Source organism: Armigeres subalbatus, chromosome 3 (genome assembly GCF_024139115.2).
Source record: "Armigeres subalbatus isolate Guangzhou_Male chromosome 3, GZ_Asu_2, whole genome shotgun sequence".
NCBI lineage: Eukaryota > Metazoa > Arthropoda > Insecta > Diptera > Culicidae > Armigeres > Armigeres subalbatus.
This window is the reverse complement of record NC_085141.1, coordinates 244,812,889-244,832,483: the sequence shown is the minus strand read 5'-3', so window position 1 is coordinate 244,832,483 and position 19,595 is coordinate 244,812,889. Positions and strand designations below refer to the sequence as shown.

At 41.5% G+C, this 19,595-nt stretch overlaps 1 protein-coding gene across 2 annotated transcripts; it reads right to left on the bottom strand.

The window, feature by feature from the left end:
* Positions 1-858: 858 nt before the first annotated feature.
* On the bottom strand, positions 859-16,202 carry LOC134222270 (7SK snRNA methylphosphate capping enzyme bin3). Of its 2 annotated transcripts, XM_062701414.1 has the most exons (6): positions 16,046-16,197; positions 15,750-15,983; positions 3,956-6,110; positions 3,668-3,886; positions 3,458-3,604; positions 859-1,850 (listed from the first exon to the last, which is right to left on the bottom strand). In XM_062701414.1, the coding sequence occupies exons 3-6, from the start codon at positions 5,984-5,986 to the stop codon at positions 1,224-1,226; spliced, it is 3,024 nt and encodes a 1,007-aa protein (XP_062557398.1). In that variant the 5' UTR covers positions 5,987-6,110; positions 15,750-15,983; positions 16,046-16,197; the 3' UTR covers positions 859-1,223. The 2 variants fall into 2 exon arrangements, with proteins under 2 accessions (XP_062557398.1, XP_062557397.1); XM_062701413.1 differs by lacking the exon at positions 15,750-15,983 and having other exon boundaries at positions 16,046-16,202.
* Between the last annotated feature and the right edge of the window lie 3,393 nt (positions 16,203-19,595).

Below are 19,595 nucleotides of genomic sequence, written 5' to 3'. Positions count from 1 at the left end.
CTTCTTGGATTTGCGGACGATATCGATATTATCGGGATTGATCGCCGTGCCGTGCAATAGGCTTTTGTACCTTTTAACAGGGAGACAGCGAGGATTAGACTCACGATCAATACCAGCAAAAGGTAGTACATAGTCGCTGGCAATCAACGTAGGTTCATTAGTGGTGCTGGTAGTGGTAGAAGAATTTGTGTATAATGATGTAACCCGCGAGGTGAAAAGGCGTATTGCAGTTGCAAATAGGACCAATACGGACTTCGTAACCAGCTTACGTCCCGTAGTTTTCAAACGATAAAGCCGCAGGCTTCGTGGAAGGCCGTGTACACGATGGCTTTCTGCAGTTGGCTGAGGGCGCTCAATGTTCATGGCGACTGGAAGCGATTGGTCCAGGATCGAGTCCAGTGGAGAAGGATACTCCATTCGGCGTAGGTTCATCGAAGAGCTGTAGCCCATCAAGTATCAAATAAGTATAGCAAAGATCAATGCCGCAGTGTCGACATGGTGCGTTCTTAGCTAGTAAATCCGACATCTCGTACTCCAATGTCAAAAGCTTGGTTATGAAAACTGGTTGGGCCACATTCCTCCATTTTTCAATAATATCCAGTCCAACCAAGCAACAACAAATGGAGCGTGTCCCGCCAAGGAAAATGACGCAGTGCTTAGTGGACATACTTATGCTGAGCATCTTCCAACCGAGCCGTCCATACGGTTTGATGTGGATTCTGGGAGCAAAATCATAAAAAAGTATCCCATTGTGAGTGTGGTCCCGCTTACTCCTGGCTTTATCATCATAACCTACATGGTCTGGGCGGTATAGCAGGGAGTTTCGAAGGTCTATAGAAATAAATCTGAAAAACAAAGTAAATTACACATCATTAATCGTTATTCATCGACAAACAAATGATGCTTCTTAGCAACTATATACAACAACTTTTTTCGGTCCCTATCTTTATAAGCAAATTATTGTTGATGCAGTTAGAAACATTGTTCTCCATGTAGTACAACTTTTAATCTAAACTCAATATATGCACTACACTTTCCCTGTAACATCGGGAAACATAGGTTCACAAAGCAAACGGACTAGTTTTGAAGCATTTGTTGATTATTATGTGAACTATTCGCTGATTACTAAAAAAAATCCATTCCAATCACAGCATATGAACATGTTTTCAACGAGTTAAATAAAAACAAAAACCTGTAAGCAAGCAAGGATACGCCGCCGTTTACTACTTGTCCGGTTGTGAGTGCGTAGTACTGGGGGAGTTCGACGACTGATCTACATCGTATTGCGATCGCGTTGGCGTTTGCGACGCCGAGTTGGAGGATGGTTCCGAATCCGAGTCCGTTTGCCGGACGCTAGCCGAACCGGGTGCTGACGATCTTCCAACGCTGGACGACTCCAGCGGGAACACCTCCATAGGAGGATATACATGGGGACGATGTTGCTGTTGTGCGTACTGTTCATCGTTTTCTGCGCTTCTAATACTGGCCGAGTTTGGTGTGTTGGAGGCGGACCGACGATGACGCAAGTCCGACGGCGGTGACCAGGTCGTCGAGTAAAGTGGTGAAGCAAAACAGTAGCTACCGCGACGATTGCCGGCATCGTAGCTGGGCTGGTAGCTATCGGTTTGCCTCGGATTGTAATACGGTGACGTGGCCATAAAACTGTGCGACGGTGTACAACGGGTGCTGTAGCTTGGCTGGTACGGCGTGGTGGAACCCCAGATGCAGGGATTCTGTGTAGGGGCGGCAATATCAGTGTAGATATTGTGATGATTGACATACGGTGTCTGCGGGTGGTATGTGTCACTCCATTGAGCCTGACTTGGAGTAAAGTCGCCCTTAACGTAAAGCTGTTCAAATGAAGGAGTGATAGAATTTTTAGAGAAATTGAGAATACATACATGGAGTAGGACCATTTATACAGCACCCTATCTCCTCCTTTCGTTGATTACTTGTTACAGGATGTTGTGCGCCATTGTTACAATTTTCGTTACAAACACAAAGATAAACAATGAATGCATAATTAACAGTGAATTAAAGTAAGGGATGAATCAAATATGACGTCCACTACTTTTTGAGGTTTTGAAACGTCGTCCATCAATCAATTCCGCAAATATAGTTTTATTACGTCTTGCACTCTACAGTCTACAGCAATAATGTGGTTGCCGTATTCGCCGTTTCTCCCTATGGCATGAGGGCCGATTGGCATAAAGGCCATTTGGCATAATTAACATATGATTCCAAATTAACTGCCGTTTAGCATAATTCACATGCAATACCATATATAAAGTCATTAATCTAACACTTAAGCCTTATTGCGTCAAGGTTTATGATTAAATGTAAAGCTGAAAGTCAAAGAACTGCACAGTTCGTGTTTGTTAAATGAAAAGCTTAAAGTCAAAGAACTGCACATGCAATAAAGAAGGGTAAACTACAGGAAACTTAATAAGAGCTTTGCTATCATGGTTTTCAACAAATAATCGGTTTGAAAATCCATTGAAATAAACAAAGAACTGCTCGAATTTCAAAGATTAAATTATACGGTAAATTACAGGAAGTGAAAACGATAAAGTGATAAGTATAAGGCCAAATGTTTTATTTTGCCTTCTTTGAATAGTCGCATTTGCATTTGGCCGCGAAACGGTTCACCTCGAAATAGTACTAACTGTGGAATGGTATACTGCCAAATGATACAAAATGTAGAATGGGATACTGCGCAATGGGAAGGGTTCTAGTACTAGTAGTAGCATTAATTGATATCGGCTCTGTAAAGCTGGATGCGGCGAGTGAGCCTTAAATAAATGGAATTGAGAAAAAAAATGATAATGATCGCGATGTAGTACACCAAGAAATGGATTTACCGCGGAATTTATACCGCAAATGGTCGTACAGTAGACGTTCGATAACTGCAAGTCTTTTAACTGCAATGCTTTTTAACTGCAATTCGATAGTTGGAACAGTTTTGCAGTTATCGGACCGCTAAACTTCAAACTGATGTCAGACTCAATGACAGCTGCATTGCGCTGCACATTTAGATGCACTTTTATTGCATCTGACGTCGATTGACAACCGTTTGACGTCTAGAATGCGTTGCAGTTATCGAACGGCATTCGTTAACTGAAAAGTAAACATTTTGCAGTTATCGAACGGCTACTGTACAATCTTTAAAGCTTTAAAGTCTGTTTTGCGTCACCAGAGGCGAATTATTGGCGCTGGACCGTAATATAGCAATACAAATATGATGTAAATTATGCCAAATGGCCATAGATCAACTAATATAAATTGTGCCAGATGACCCTCAATTTCACACCGCATACTAGTTATGCCAAATGACTATTACGCCAAACGGCCCTTATGCCAAATGGCCATTTACAAATGTTGACCGATTATAACGAAATATGCGTCAAAATCCAGAAACATTCTTGCAAAGAATTATTTAAGTTGATATTTTTTTTACCTGTATCGGTCGACGAAAGCCCTTGCTCAGATGCCGAGGAATGCCGAGGGGATAGCTGTGGCTGAACCCAATTTCGGGGCTCAGTAGATAATCGTGAAACTTGTTTGGGAAGAACTCAATATTCTTGTAATTCTCACAAGTTGTGTCCTGAAATTAGAAATAAAATCAATGTATACTGAGCGCACATTTATTATCATAAAAAAAACTAACCGTGAGCTTCTTTTTCTTTTTATAACTCGCCCAGTTTTGAGCTTCGAGGATTAGCTTTCCGCCAGGGCGCAAATGATTGAACATTCGTTTGAATGCCATCTTCAGTCCGTTGTCACCAAAGTTCAGGTGAATCCACTTAGTAACCGACAGACAGAGAATCAGATCATACTGTTGAGTATCGTAGTTCATCAGCGATTCATCCTTCAGAACGTAATTCATCTATACAATAATCGATATGTATCACAGTTAATTTACGGGAAAAAGCAAAAATATAGATTTAAATCATACCGTCTTAAAGATAACATTGTTCGGGAACTTGTGGTCCTTTGGTGCCATATCCAGCAGACACGCCTTGGATCCCAGATTACCCAGCGATAACGGAAACGAAATCGGATAAAACTCCGAGTGTCCCTTTTTAGGGTCCTTCCTGTTATGGTGATGATGCTGGTTGTGCATATGGTGATGTTTCCCATGGGCATATCGGCCAGAAAACCTCCGACGGTTCGGATGCTGACCGCCTTTCTTGGCCGATGTGCTCGGCTTGGGTGCAGTTTCAGCAATCGGTTGGTCGATATCAGGCTTTTTCTCGCCTGGTTCTTCGACGTTCCCTTCCATCAAGGGCTTCTTCTCTTCGACCGAATGCTTCTTTGATATTCTTCGTTTCCTTTTCTCGGTGGGGCCCAACTTGGTATCACCGGACGATTTCAGGTGTCCCGGTGTAATTCTGACATGCGTTGTTAGATTTCGCCTTGCCTTTGCAATTAATTTTCCGTCGATATCGATGCCTGTAATGCTTTTAGTGTGCAGCATTTTTGCAACCGCAATGGTCATTAATCCCACGTTGCACCCGATGTCTAGAACGTCCTTATCGCGAAACAGATACGGATTGCGTAGGAATACTTTGAGCCGTACGTCAATAAACTCATTTAGATTACGATATCCATAGTATCGATCGTAATTTCCATAGTGGTACTTTGTTTCTTCCTGAGACTTGGTCTTGCCCTCTGCCTCATTTTCACTAACCAATGGTTTTGGTTGTTCAGTTTCGTTAGGCTTAACTAGATCTGGTTCCGCAGACTGGGGTGTTTCAGGGATTTCTTCCCCTTCGAGCACTGGTTGCTTCGCAGGTGGTTCATCACTGTTCGAAGTGCACGACTGCGTTCGAGTACGATTCCGTCCGCCAACAGGCATTGTCGGCCAATGTCCACGCTTCCAAGCCCCTGGCTGCGGAATTACTGGGCTTACGATCTTATCCATGGAATCCATCCGGCGCACTTTGTTCTTACTGGAACAAGTGCTTTCACTAATCCGACGTTTTCTGCAAATTTCCAAATCCAGGCGCAGTTTAGCTTTATCGCGATCTCCAGTATTACTGCCTTCGAGAGTTTGTTCTGCATTCTTACCGGTAGACCCTGGGGCCTCCAATTGGGCTTCCTCGGCTGTAGTCGCTTCAGCTTCGGAGACACTTGTGCTAAGTTGACATCCAACAGCTCCAGCGGTGCTATCCAAGCTCTGATTGTTTTTCTCCGATTTGGATTTGCGTTTGCGTTTGTTACGAGCGCGCTGTTTTTTCTTCATCGGAGAACATAGTTGCATCTCGTACTCGACCGAATCCACCGGGTCCAATAAATGCAGTGGATCATTTATGTTTGGCGGAATGATGACTTCGATTTTGTTTTTGTAGTGGGGAGGAGTCGGAATGGGCGAAGATTTCGGAGTAACGGCATTCTCAGATTCATTCTGAAGACTGTTCAAATTCAACGGATCCGATATATTGCCTCCCAACAGGAACTTAGTTGGGGGAATGATGCAGTCCTTTCTCGGTCGTTTATCGGGGAGAAAGAACTTTGAAACCGATTGCAAACGTTTCGTTCTAGCTAACATCAAACTGTTGTTGTTCTTATTTGAATGTTTGTTTTTGCCTTGTTGCTGTTTGCACTCTGCATTAACTCCCAACTGATTTTGTTTTTCGTCTCCGGTCAAACCGCAATCCAATCCTTTTGCTTGGTCTTTCTTTTTTCCACTTGCTCCAGTGCCATCCTTTTGATTACGTCTAAATTTATTCAATTTCCATTTTTTGCTTTTGTTTTGTTGCCGCGAGAAATGCTTATTCTGTTGCTTCTTATTATTACCACCACTTTGAGACCGTGTTTGAGGAGGACCGGGTTGACTTTTCTCGGTGGATAACCGTTTTGGCTCATCGTTTGAACTACGTTCCGTTACGCAAGCGAAAGCGCGTAATTCTGCAACAACAGTACCTCCACCTTCATCTCTTCGTCCACCACTTCGTTCGGGGAGAACCAGAGCTTGTCCTTCCATTGGACAGCCACTAACAGCACTGTTCAATGATAACGTTGATATCTGCGATGATTACTCACGTGCGAACCCCAATCTATGCTCTGTCCTGTCAACAACGCGCAATACGGCAGATATTTTTAGCAATCTGGAAAGACAGTTTATACAAAACGAGCTATTAAAAGTACAGTATAAGAGCGATAGGTGAGTAGTCAATTGATTAATATTATCTAAGTGATTGTATTAGGTTTAGAAACCCTGATTAATCCCCCTAGTAGTAATGGTGCATTTCTGGTACATCATTAAAATAGTATTTTCAGGGTTGTTACGGAGATCCTGAAATATTTTCCGCGCCAACTCCGCATCGATTAAAATCAAATCCGCGCGATTTCCGTGCGACGTGGAATCCATTCCATTCCAAATCCGCGGAAACCAGAACAAATTCTAAACTACACGACTTTTGAAAGACAAAAAGTCGGTTACATACATGTTAGAAAAAAAGTCAAATTCGGGTGCAATGCCACACCACTGCACTGGGAGAGACGCCACACATGGGAAATGTTTGAGAAATGCGCTTAATAAATATGCTCATGACAATGAATGAGCATTTGATATGCTTTTCGAATAAAACATAATATTTCAACCAAACACCAAACAAACTAATCGTTTACTGGTTAACAGCCCGCGCGCGGTGTAAGAATGGATTTTGTTTGAGTTTGTCGAATCAATATCAATACAATATTAAATCAGTTACATACCTTCAACTCCTTTCTTTTCTTCTTTAATATTGTTTACCCCAATCTTCAATTAATTATAAAAAAAAACAATTTCAGCTCCTAAACACCCAACGCCACTAGGGAAAATCTTTTGTATAATTTCAACGCGAATCATATTCAGATACACAATATAAGTCGCGTGACCCCTTGTTAGATCTTCTGACGTTTCGATGTTCCGTATAACAAATAAAAAGTGTTGCAAGGGTACAACTTTTGCTACCCGAGTTACACATATGTTATGTGCTGCATGTTTACTTTCAAAATACGATTGAAATGCTTGCTAATATTTGCTACTAGCTGAAGTAGAATGCTCAGAAAAATATCACTTTTTCATGAAAAAACGCTTATAATATGCTTGAAAATGAAGCTATCAACCATCTTATGTAACCAAAAGATGCGCTTTCCATAGACCGTGAAGCGATGCTTGAACAGTTTTTGAAAATATTTTGAATTGGTGAAAGTGGAAGCTAAAAACTATTTTTTTCGGAGCCACCCTATCTAAATTTAGTAATTTTGTCATAAAACATTACCTATATGAGATAAAATAAATGTTTATTAAGCAAAAATGCTTAGAATTAAATTCTCTATAACTTTGTAGAATAATATGATCTCCCAACTCAGAAGGTTAAAAAAATAGATTTACAAAAAAAAAATCACAAAAGGGCCACCCTAATGGCAACCTACACCAAAAATAGATTTTTTTTTGTAGATCATTTCTTCTGAAGACGTCAAAACTCTAGCACCGATAGTTTTCGAGTTATCGAATTATGTCGTGAAATTTGACGAATCCGACCATTGTGCACCAGTGTGTCAAGAAGAATTGAACCATTTGTTTGAGAAACTGCATATGTAACATTTTTGGTCAAGACGAGCTCGGTGATCTAATGGCTACTGCTTCTGCCTTATATGCAGGAGGTCGTAGGTTCAATTCCAGGCTCGTCCCTTTCCTACTTTGTATTTCTATCTTAGTTCTATCCGTGTTTCACGTTCTACCAAAACAATTCCTACTGTTATAAACTCCCACACAATCCCAAAACCTCCCGCGGCACCTATGAGAGGTCGTAGAGTTCTCTGCATCTTTTTTAAGTAGGTGTCCAACTAACCATCCTTCCCCTTCCTCAGCATTCGCAAGGACGTGGCCGGGACAAATCTTGACTATTGGAGAGTGCATTGCTCCCATCTAAGGCGACGAGGGTATTACTTGCATGGCTTTCTGCGAAAGAATGATACACTATAGGTGCACCGATAAAAATCTCAACAAGTCGTTTATCAAAATCGTCCATGAGAACCAAAACCTCATGTGGATGTGTGATGAGTGTGCGAAACTTATGAAGATGGTTCGATTCAAATCCGCTGTTTCGTCATTCAGTGATGTTGTTAACACTATCACTGAGAAGCAGGAATCCGCGCACGAAGAAATCAGGATGGAACTAACAAAACATGGTCAACAAATCGCTCAGCTAACCAAAGGCATTGCTGCATCTTCTCCGGTCCTTCAACAACAAAGTGGCTCTACCCGACAACCTCCATCCAAAAGACGTCGTCAAGAAGACATAGGATCGCATAAACCTCTTCTTGGTGGCACGAAAATAGTTCCCGACGCCAGCGTAATAACCGTACCTGAGCCAATTCAACTGTTTTGGGTTTACCTTTCTCGTATCCATCCAAGCGCTAAATTGGAAGCTGTTGAAAAGCTAGTAAAAGATTGTTTAAAGTGTGAGGAAGCTGTTAGAGTCATTCCTCTTGTAAAACGAGGCATCGACACTAGTCGTCTGAGCTACGTTTCCTACAAAATCGGAATCGACCCCAAGTTTCGAGAAGCAGCTCTTGACACTCAAACCTGGCCCAAAGGAATTTTATTTCGCGAATTCGAAGACAACAGCTCAAAAAACATGTTCTTGCCTCTGCTGAATACGCCAACCATCACGATTTCGCCCGAAGCCGGCTCGTCCCAGTTTACGACACCCTTATCCGGAATAAATCTAGAAGGTTAACTCATTTCAACGAACCTACATCATCTTCACTACCGGGACGCACGCTTGCCATCAGTACTGAGGAAGCCCCTAGTCGACTCATCACAGTCCAGCCATTCCTGCCAGCGATCTTCAGCCGTTCCGGTCCTGTGTTTGAGCTCGGTGAAGGGGTCTTCCGCACTCCCTTTGCAGGCAAGTATACACATGAAGGTAACACTGCTCTTCCTGAACAATCTCCGTTTTCCAGCGCTCTCGGTAGTATCAGCCCCATAGAGACAATAGACAATCCGGATTTATTGTGTGCTACATTGACCATCAATCCGTTGGTTCCCGTTACTCCCGTTGGTGCCTCTTCTGTATCATCACTGGGACGCACGCTTGCCGCTAGCATTGAGGAAGCCCCGGATCCCCCCAACGCAGTCGAGCCGTTCCCGCCAGCGTTCATCAGTCGCCCTGGTCCTGCGTTTGGGGCTAAAAATGGGGTCTTCCGAACTCCTGTGTTCGGCAAGTATGAACAACATTCAAATGGGTCTGTTCCTAAAGCTGCACTGTATTCTAGTGAACAATGTATCTCGCATATCTCCACGCCCTCCTATTCGCCCATCGTCGCTTGCTGGCCAGTCGCCTCTGGAGAGTGTCCAGGACGCACCGCAGTAAGCTTCTCGGGAGATTTTTCCTGTCCCTCTATCTCAGTCGCTCCATCTGCTGCCAGAGTTCATCCAAGTCGTCCTGGCCCTGAGTTTAGATGTGGATTGGAAATCTCCCAGCACGTTACTCCAGGCAAGTACCTATGCAACAATGAACATTCGCTGCCTGATTCGGATCTAACTTCCAGCAGTTCTCCGGTAGTATCATCAACCAGGTCGATCGATCGCGACACCGATGATCTCTTGATTTACTACCAAAACGTAGGCGGTATCAACTCATAAGTAGACAGCTATCGTCTAGCAACATCAGCTCAGTGCTACGATGTTATTGTCCTGATCGAAACTTGGCTTGATGATCGCACTCTCGAGTCAAGTGTTTTGTACTGAATACGAAGCGTATCGGTGTGACCGAAATCCTGAAAATAGTAGGAAATCTACTGGTGGCGGTGTCATCATTGCTGTACGGCGTGGTTTGAAGGCAAGGCTAATTGGAAATTTCACGTGGCAATGTTTGGAGCAAGTCTGGATATCCATCCAATTGAAGAAGAGCGCCATTTTCCTTTGTGCCGTGTACATACCTCCAGATAGAACACGTGACGTTGACTACTTAGATACCCACTGCCGTTCCGTCTTCACCGTAGTCGAGGGTATGGCAGCGGCGGATGAGCTTCTTGTCATTGGCGACTTTAATCTTTCCGATGTTTCGTGGAGACCGTTTCACTATGGTTTCCTCTATCCCGATAGACAACGGTCAGTATTTCATTCAGGTGCTTTGCATCTTCTCGATGACTACAGCACGGCGATGCTATCTCAAATCAATCATGTAGCGAATGAGAATCAACGTTGCTTGGACTTATGTTTTGTGAGCAAGCAAGATGTCGCCCCGTTCATCGCCGCAGCTCCAGCTCCCATGGTTAAGCTCGTCCCTCATCATCCTCCTTCAGTTATCCGAATTCCGGTGAGCCTGGCCAACAAGTTCTATGTATTTTCCGCTTCAGTATCATACAACTTTCAGAAGGCCGATCATCAAAGCATTGTCGACGTACTATCTGATATGCCTTGGGACGCTATACTTGCCGATAATGTCGAAAATGCTGCGTCGACTTTCTCGCATATCTTGGCATACGTTATTGACCGACATGTTCCCAAAAAAGTACACAAGAATAGCTCTCATCCGTCCTGGTACACTCGGGTATTAAGAAAACTTAAAACTGCCAAGAGAGCCGCCTTAAGGAAATAAACTAAATACCGCACGTTTTCCTTAAAGGATCACTACGTCAGTTCCCCTATATGGCCATGTACTAGGTGTTATCGACATCAGCGAAGAAATGATCTCCTCTGCTGCATCAAAACTAAAGTCATCAATCAAACCTGGTCCCGATGGTATTCCATCCAATTTCCTGAAAAGACACATTTCCAGTTTGCAGTATCCGTTGCTCCTCCTGTTTCGGCTTTCCTTATCCAGTGGCATCTTTCCTTCATGTTGGAAGATTGCACAAATGTTTCCTGTGCACAAGAAAGGGAACAAACGTGACGTGGACAATTATCGAGGAATAACTTCGCTGAGTGCAATATCAAAACTGTTCGAACTCGTTGTGATGGATCCTCTGCTTTCTCACAGCAAGCAGTATCTGTCTGAAACTCAGCATGGATTCATAGCCGGTCGCTCCACTAGTACTAATTTATTGTGCCTTACATCTTTCATCACGAACAGCATGACGAAAAGAGCTCAAACAGATGTCATCTACACAGATCTGTCAGCTGCTTTTGAAAGTTAAACCACTGCATCGCTATCGCCAAATTAGACAAGTTAGGAGTAAATGGCACTCTATTGGAATGGTTCCGATCATATCTATCCGGCCGCCAACTAACGGTTGCTATCGGCGACTGCAGATCTGATTCCTTCGTGGCAACATTGGGAATACCCCAAGGAAGTCATTTGGGTCCGTTAGTCTTCCTACTATATTTCAATGACGTGAATTTTGTACTCGAAGTTCCCCGCCTATCGTATGCTGATGACCTGAAAATGTTCTTGCAAATCCAATCCATCGAAGATTGCTATTTCCTTCAACGTCAGTTAGAATCCTTTGCCAATTGGTGTAACGTCAACCGTATGATAGTCAATCCGGCAAAATGCTCGATGATCACTTTTTCTCGGATTAAAAATCCCGTTAGATTCGACTACACGCTTTTGAATACCAGCATAGAACGTCTGAGTCATGTCAAAGACTTGGGCGTAATTTTGGATTCCCAGCTGACGTACAAAATGCATATCTCATACGTTGTAGGTAAGGCTTCCAAAACCCTGGGCTTCATCTTTCGGATGGGTAAAGAATTTTCTGACATTTACTGTCTAAAGTCTTTGTATTGCTCACTGGTGCGGTCGATACTGGAGTATTGCTCCGCCGTTTGGAATCCCAATTATACGAACGGTGCCGAACGAATTGAGTCCGTGCAACGACGCTTCCTACGATTTGCTCTGCGTAGACTACCGTGGAGAGATCCATTACGCCTGCCAAGTTATGAAAGCCGCTGTCGGCTTATCGATCTGGAGCCGCTAAGAGAACGCCGTAACACCGCTCGAGCTGTACTTGTTGCAGACGTTTTGCAAGGCCGAATAGATTGTAGTGACATTTTGGAACAGATTAATATTAACGTACAGCCGAGAACACTTCGCAATAACGCTATGCTAAGAATGCCATTTCGTCGGACTAACTACAGTATGAACGGTAGTATTGAAGGATTACAACGTATATTCAACAGGGTTTCTACAATATTCGACTTCAACCTGCCTCGTCAGACACTGCGTCGAAGATTCAAAGAATTTTTCACTTCGCAATAGATAGCTGTTTTAGTGTTTGTGTCCATTTTTTTAAAAGTTTTTGACGATATGTATACTTATATCTTTTTTTTATTACCATCATTAGGACATAAGTAGTCTGTTGATGTAGGCCTTAAATAAATAAATAAATAAATAAATAAATAAATCTAAGAGATACCTCGATATAACGTAACTCAAGTTATATCAGTCATACCTCGATATAACGTAACTCAATTTTTATTTTCGTTACATTATATCGAGGTTACGTTATATCGAAGCAAATTTTTTTGTTACGTTATATCGAGGTTACCGTTGTTGTACAAAATTCTTAAATTTATTACAAATCATGGCTTATTTATTATATTTTTATTCCTCTTTTTTCCGTGAACTTTTAAGTAATATAATTGCTAATGTACGATTTACCGTTAAATTCTTAAAAATCAGAAGCTGAACATAGGGGGTTCCGTTTTCCATCTCACTGAACATATATTCATCTCATCGCAAAACAAAGAAATACAGCACCAATCTCGTCGCTTCCTTTTGCTAACAAGCGTGCTCTGGTGAAAAAAATCACAAAAATAAGAAACAAACCAAATTCCCTTTTATTGCTTTGTTTTGGATGGGATGGAAATAGGAGCTATGGGATGAAGTGCAAAACCGTTCCCCTATGTCATAAATTTGCACGTTGAGCCACCTTAAAATGTTATCCGAATTAGCTGAAAATTTGACAGGAGACTTATTTTAACATAAGAATTGTGATTTTGAGCTGACCGGTTGAATTTTTGATACTTTTTGAAAACATGAAGAGGTCTAATGCGCAGCAACGGCCTCCAAAATGTCCCCGACCTTAATCATAATCTTCTTAACAAACCCTTAGATGCATGTCAAGATATGTAAGACGTATTATTGAGCATTTCAATGCATGCAAGGCCTTCCGAAACGTTCTTGAGTTCAGATCATCATATTTATAATCACGAAGAAGCGTAATATCATGATGATGATGATATATCATGTTGCAATGTTTCAAGAAATATGACCATACCTCTTAGATAGGAAATATATGGCTTCCAATATCGGTAATTACAGACGGGAAACGTTCAAATTCACTTCTAGATCATATATTTCATGCATCCACTTCTTTTTTGTGAAGCCAGAACTTGATTTTTGATTACTGAAAAAAATGACCATAATAACGAAAAATAACACAGCTCTGAAGTTCATGAACGCAGGGAGGGGTCTAGCGGGCGGTACCTAGGTCCCGCCTAGGAAGCCACACTATTCCCCTTTTAGAAAAGCCCGAGGTTATGAAAATCGGTCAGCGCATTACTGAGAACGAGCAATGTGAGCAAAGTGAGTGTCGTCCCGGCCTTTCAAGGGTAAAACTTATAGTGGTTAAAACTTCTAAAAAATCCATGATTGCTAAAAAAAAAAATTAAAAAATTATGTTTATAATTAAAACTTCCAAAAATAGGGGCAAAAACAAGTTACTTTATATCGAGGTAAAAGTTACGTTATATAGAGGTATGACTGTATTTTGCATTTCCAAGGTTTACACGGATTCTAAATAATGAACATATTTCTGAAATGAATGAAAAAAAATTAAAATAAAAAATTTCCAATTTTGTCACATTTCCTATTTTATCACCCCAAAATTCACCAGGGGGTGATAAAATCGGGATATTACTGTATCTATACAGTTTGCTGTATATCTGAATGACACTAACGGACCTAAATTGAAATTCACGTATAAAATTTATTAATTTTAACGTTTTCAACAACCCACCCCCTCTTAAGGTCTTTGTAGGTTTTTGAAAGTTGTAAAAGTTTTGATTGACCCTGATATATTTCTTAAAGCGTTACGTAATTCGCGAATGGTCCAAAATGCAAGATGTGTTTCTGTCACTGCAGAAGTGCAGATTAGATTGGTGTGCTGTAACCAGACTGTAACAAACTTTGTTCCAAGATATCAATCAACCTCTGCTGATGGGCGGGCGGCCGAACCACAAAAGATGTAAACAAACAAACCAACAACACTCACCTGTTTCTCTTCCTTCTCAAACCCTCAGAGTGTTGTTGATTGGCGGAACGCGACACGCACGAAGATTCACATCGCACGTCGCTCTCTCGTGGTTAGGCACGCGCGCGTTCAAAATACTCTCCCAGTGCTTTTGAGATTCCCACTCTTGCTCTCCCGTACGCTGTGTGACTGTTGTTCTTTCTTGCACTGTTTCTTGTGACTACAAGTATAGCATGATTTTATGAACCTTTTTATTAGTTTCAAATTTCCATGAATAGAAATATAAGTTTTTTTCCGAATCCAAACTCACAGTTTTTACTAAATTCTGTGGACATTTACCGTAAACCACAAAAAAAACCTAAAAATGGGTTTTAAACCACAACAAGAAATTGTCGCTAGTCGAACTATATTTTACTGACTAGGATCGGTTATAAGCATAGCATAGCATTGTGAACTATGTAGTAATTAGGGAGGAGAATGTTAAAGAAGTACTTACTAAACGAGATGACCCGACTCAGCAGCATAAGTGTAATGGAGTGAGTTGGATTTTAGGGAATGCATTCGTTGGGGTAGAATTTGCCTACAGCTGGCAATTTGGCCATGCTAAATTTTATACCCCGACACACCACGTAAGGTTGAGAGAACAATGTCGTAACACATCACGTAAAATTGGGAGTGCAATGTTATTGCAAAATCCAAATCTAAATCCAAACATGTTTGGAAATGAGAACAAAGGAAACCCCAGTCAAAATATCTTCCCTGTGTTAACATCAAAACATGTTAAGCAAAAGCGTGCTCTAATACCGATATCTATATACCTTTAATTGCGAATTACACTGAATTCGGCTTTAGCGCGGGAAACACGTCACGCGAGAATCAAAAAAGCGTAAAGACCCCCACGCAATACAGCGGAACGGCAACGGAAAGGACAGATTAGACAGTTAGGTGCAGTTGTGCAGTTATTTTTTGACAAATTTTCGCTTTCCGTCGCCGTTCCGCTGAATTGCGTTTGGGGCTTAAATCTTAAAATCCGCATTGAAAAAGCGTAGATCCCAAAAACCGCGTGAAAATCGACTGATTTTGTTCAGTTTTCTTCTTCTTCTTCAATGGCATTACCTCCCCTACTGGGACATTGCCGCCTCGCAGTGTTCATTAAGCACTTTCACAGTTATTAACTGCGAGGTTTCTAAGTTACTATTTCTGCATTCGTATATCATGAGGCTAACACGATAAAACTTTTATGCCCAGGGAAGTCGAGATAATTTCCAAACCGAAAATTGTCTAGACCGGCACCGGGAATCGAACCCAGCCACCCTCAGCATGGTCTTTGCTTTGTAGCCGCGCATCTTACCGCACGGCTAAGGAGGGCCCCTATAATAAGTTCACCTTTCGAGTGAAATCTTTGAACTAATAGCCCTTCCTATTAGTATACTAATATATATTACTATAGTAACAATGCGACCAACAAATAGCAATTTTTTTAAATTATTTCTACGACTACAATAAACATTAAAAGCTGTAACAAAAACAGCGGTCCAAAAATTGCGAAGTACCTGTATTAGTGCTAGTGCCCCACTGCTGATGCATATGCAGGAGAAACCTCCTCTGAAGTCCGCTTCTCTTTTTTGCACAAGGCAAGATGAAAAAAGAACTGAAACAGACTTCGTCGCACTACCTCTACCTAACCCGCTCACTGCACACAACAGTACTTCGCTAGTCCACAAGCACTGTCCTTTGCACCACGATGGTTCTGTTTGGCGCTCCCCGTTGGTGCCAATTTCACTGTCCTGAAATACACACTGTGACACGAACTAACCAGTTAATTCACTGCCCAGTCCAACCGACTAACCTTTTAACGTCCTAAGTTGTTTTCCGTTCTTTTATTTTCACCTCAGCCATCAAATTCAACTGCAAATCAACACAAAATCAGCTGGCAAACTAGCGCAGACCTAAATTCAACCACACGCGTTCAACTCTCAGCACCGACTGACGGCAGGAGAGCAATCAAGAGCGATTTTACGCGTTACTGTGAAGCTTTCTGTGAAGATTTGTACGTATTTCGACGATTTGACAACTGCTCGCTCATAGGGCACGCTTGAAGCAAGCTGGAAAATGGCTGCCATCTCGGGTACTCGCAAAATCAAAGGCAAATTTTGCCTCATGGTGGTTCGTGCCTGTTCCCGGATAAACATTTTCTACTAAAACGAAAGAAAGCAAAGCTGGTTTGATAACTTTCCGGTAAGAATAAAGGTGTATAGTTCATGTTCGGAGCTTTGTGAAATTTGCTGCGGGAGGTCTCAGAGGAAATGTTCCCTGTGAGGTAAGACAATTTCATTTGAAAGAAGTGGTTAAAGTGAAGGTATACAATTGTTTAACCCACGAGCGGTCGTGCTAGCACTGAGTGCGCACCATCTGTGGCTTCTTCATAAATACTTAAATTCATTTACTGTAAATACGAATTGCCAATTTCTCAACAGCTGAGCTCTCCGTAGCCATCTCAGTAAATAATATTCGGGTCTGATGCGCACTCGAAGGAGAAATGTCAAATTTTACTGAGCATAAAGGTAACCATTACTGAGCAGTCGGTTAAAAGTACTGATTTGAGTAAAGGGCACTGCACGGAATGCTTTGTCTCTTTCTCGCTGCAAAGAAATTTGAAAACAACAAGGCCAGTAAACGTCAAAATTTATGAGGAACAAAAGAGAAAGAGATGTTTCCGTGCAGTGCCCTATAGGGCACTGCACGGAAGAATCTCTTTCTCTTTCGTTCTTCATGAAATTTGACGTTTACTGGCCTTGTTGTTTTCAGATTTCTTTGCAGCGAAAAAGAGACAAAGCAGTCCGTGCAGTGCCCTATACTAATTTACTGAATAAAAGGTTATTTAGCATTGAAATTTCTCACTATTCGCGAAGTCGAAGCAAAACTCTTCACACAAACAATGACAGTTCTTTATGGGTTTTTACAGTAGAGCAACAGAGAGGAGGAAATGGCAGCCATGTTTCACTCAAACTCTGACAGATAGCAATGTGATTTCCCATAGGAGGGAAGAGCAGAATTTGCTTCGACTTCGCGAATTGAATTTAAAAAAAAGATAATTTCCCTATTATGATGTGTTATGCTTTTTAGTTAGAATATAATATACTGCTGAGATCTGTCTCATTTTGAGAATTAAACTTAAAAGTGACAGTTCGAAAATTTAAAAAAATCACCCCGCCCCATACAAAATCCTCCCGACTTTCCCCCAGACTAAATCGGTTCTCGTCGGTACGATCGACCGATGATGGTCCCGACGAATTTATAGATTGTTTCACCGAGCCTTATGGGATTTTTACAGGGGAGCCATCCGACGCGACGTTAAGGTCACTCCTGACGGAATCCAAGTTTAAAAGTGCTCGCGTTTCCGGGGGCACACCACTCGATTCAGAGGCGGCGGACAACTGTCATTTTTGTTGACTTAGCTTTGCTGCGTCGCAGCATAGCTGAAATTACAGTGACTATAATAACAGTGTCGTCAAGTGTCAGAATTGGAACAGAATCGTCTGTCAGTTCCATACGAATGCGCGTTCCAAACGAGCAGGAGACCTGTCAAACGTGCCACATGGCGTTACTCTTCTTATAGGACTCTAGCTGAAATAATAAAAATGACAGTTGTGCGTTGCTTCCCTATCGAGTGGTGTGCCCCTGAAAACGCGAGCACTTTTAAACTTGGATTCCGTCAGGAGTGACCTTAAACGAAATCGGTAGACTAATATAATGTGACCAGACGTCCCGCGTTTCGCGGGACGCTGCATTTTTCACCTTCGTTTTACAAATTCATACAGCTTTACAAATATTTGTTTATATTTATCTATGCGAAACGCACTTTTGGAAGATCCATTTTTAAGCCAGTGACGCAATCCAGATAGGACGCTTGCTGGTCACATTAGACTAATATCTACTAAATCGAATAAATACCTAATAGGTTAATTTCGTTTTGAATAATGTGTGATGAAATCAGACGAAATAGAGTGATTGATCTTATTAAATTAACTTATTAAATTCTATTATTGAGCGAACCATACCAAATCTGTAGATTGATCGGTGTGGAAAATATTGAATTCAGACGAAATAGTGTGATTTAGGGTCGATTTCTTAACCTCCGCTTAAGCCTTAAGCCAGGTTTAAACGTATGGGTAAGCACCGTTTAAGAGTTAAGCGAAGGTGAAGAAATTGGCCCTTACTGAATTATTAAATTTCATCATGGAGCGGTCATAAGAATGGCTGGTGCTACCCAGAAATTCCAATAAGACATCAATGAAAATAGATTCGATATCTGTCAAAAACAATCTTGCTCTGCGAGCAGGGTTACTCGATAATAATTGAAATGTCACTTTTAAGGGTCTGTCTCATTTGGAGAATTAAACTGAAATTAAACTTAAAAGTGACATTTCAATAATTATCAAATAACCCTGCTCGCAAAGCAAGATTACTTTTGACAGATATCGAATCATTTTCCATCGATGTCCTATTGGAATTGCTGGGTAGCACAAGCCATTCTTATAACGGGGTGATGTTTTAATTTTCAAACTGTCACTTTTAAGTTTAATTCTCCAAATGAGACAGACCCTAAGTTTAATTTCAATTTAATTCTCTAATGAGACAGACCCTGAAAGAAAAATCCCGCGGAAAGCTGTGGCTCTTCCAATGATGTTGCACACTTTTTATGCTATCTTTTTCTACCAGCTAGCTTACATCTTTCATTCGATGGTGCTGTATCAGCTCAAGCCTAAATCCCAACCATGTCCGTCCTGAAATTACGCAATCAAACCTTCAGTCGCCACACGTATCCTGGTCTATGTCCCACAAGAGCAACGCACATAGGATACGTTTGCGTTGCGTTTTACACATTTACCATCATGGGAAAACTGTCGAAACGCAACGCAAGCGTATCCTATATGCGGGGCTCTTTACTTCTTAGGGTCTGTTTCATTTGGAGCATTAAACTGAAATTAAACTTAAAAGTGACATTTGAATAATTATCGAATAACCCTGCTCACAGAGCAAGATTACTTTTGACAGATATCGAATCATTTTTCATCGATGTCTTATTGGAATTGCTGGGTATAGAGTCACTATTGTAGAAAAGTTCAAAGCTTAAAATCATTTTTACCTACTATTATTAACAACAAAATCAAATGTGAATCTGGTAGCATTATATAAAATTTGGGAAATATGCACCAAAGAAGTTCCAAGTGTGTTGTTAAAATCGTGAGAATATTTCCGATTCATTTCCAACTCTGTGGTACTTATGAGAGTGTCGTAGTCACTGGCCTCTTTGCTTCCATCCTCTCCTTCCTTAAGGTTGGTATCGTGTTCAAAAGAAATTTCTTCTTCTATCTCAATCACATGTTAAATTCCGT

What these genes read in the sequence shown, in the direction of transcription:
- LOC134222270 (XM_062701413.1), bottom strand. Translation starts at nt 5,986, where the DNA reads ATGGAAGGACAAGCTCTGGTTCTCCCCGAACGAAGTGGTGGACGAAGA. An exon ending in AAAAGAAAAAGAAGCTCACG is followed by an intron (nt 3,605 to 3,667) that starts GTTAGTTTTTTT and finishes TTCTAATTTCAG; the next exon opens with GACACAACTTGTGAGAATTA. An exon ending in GCTTTCGTCGACCGATACAG is followed by an intron (nt 1,851 to 3,457) that starts GTAAAAAAAATA and finishes TCATTTGAACAG; the next exon opens with CTTTACGTTAAGGGCGACTT.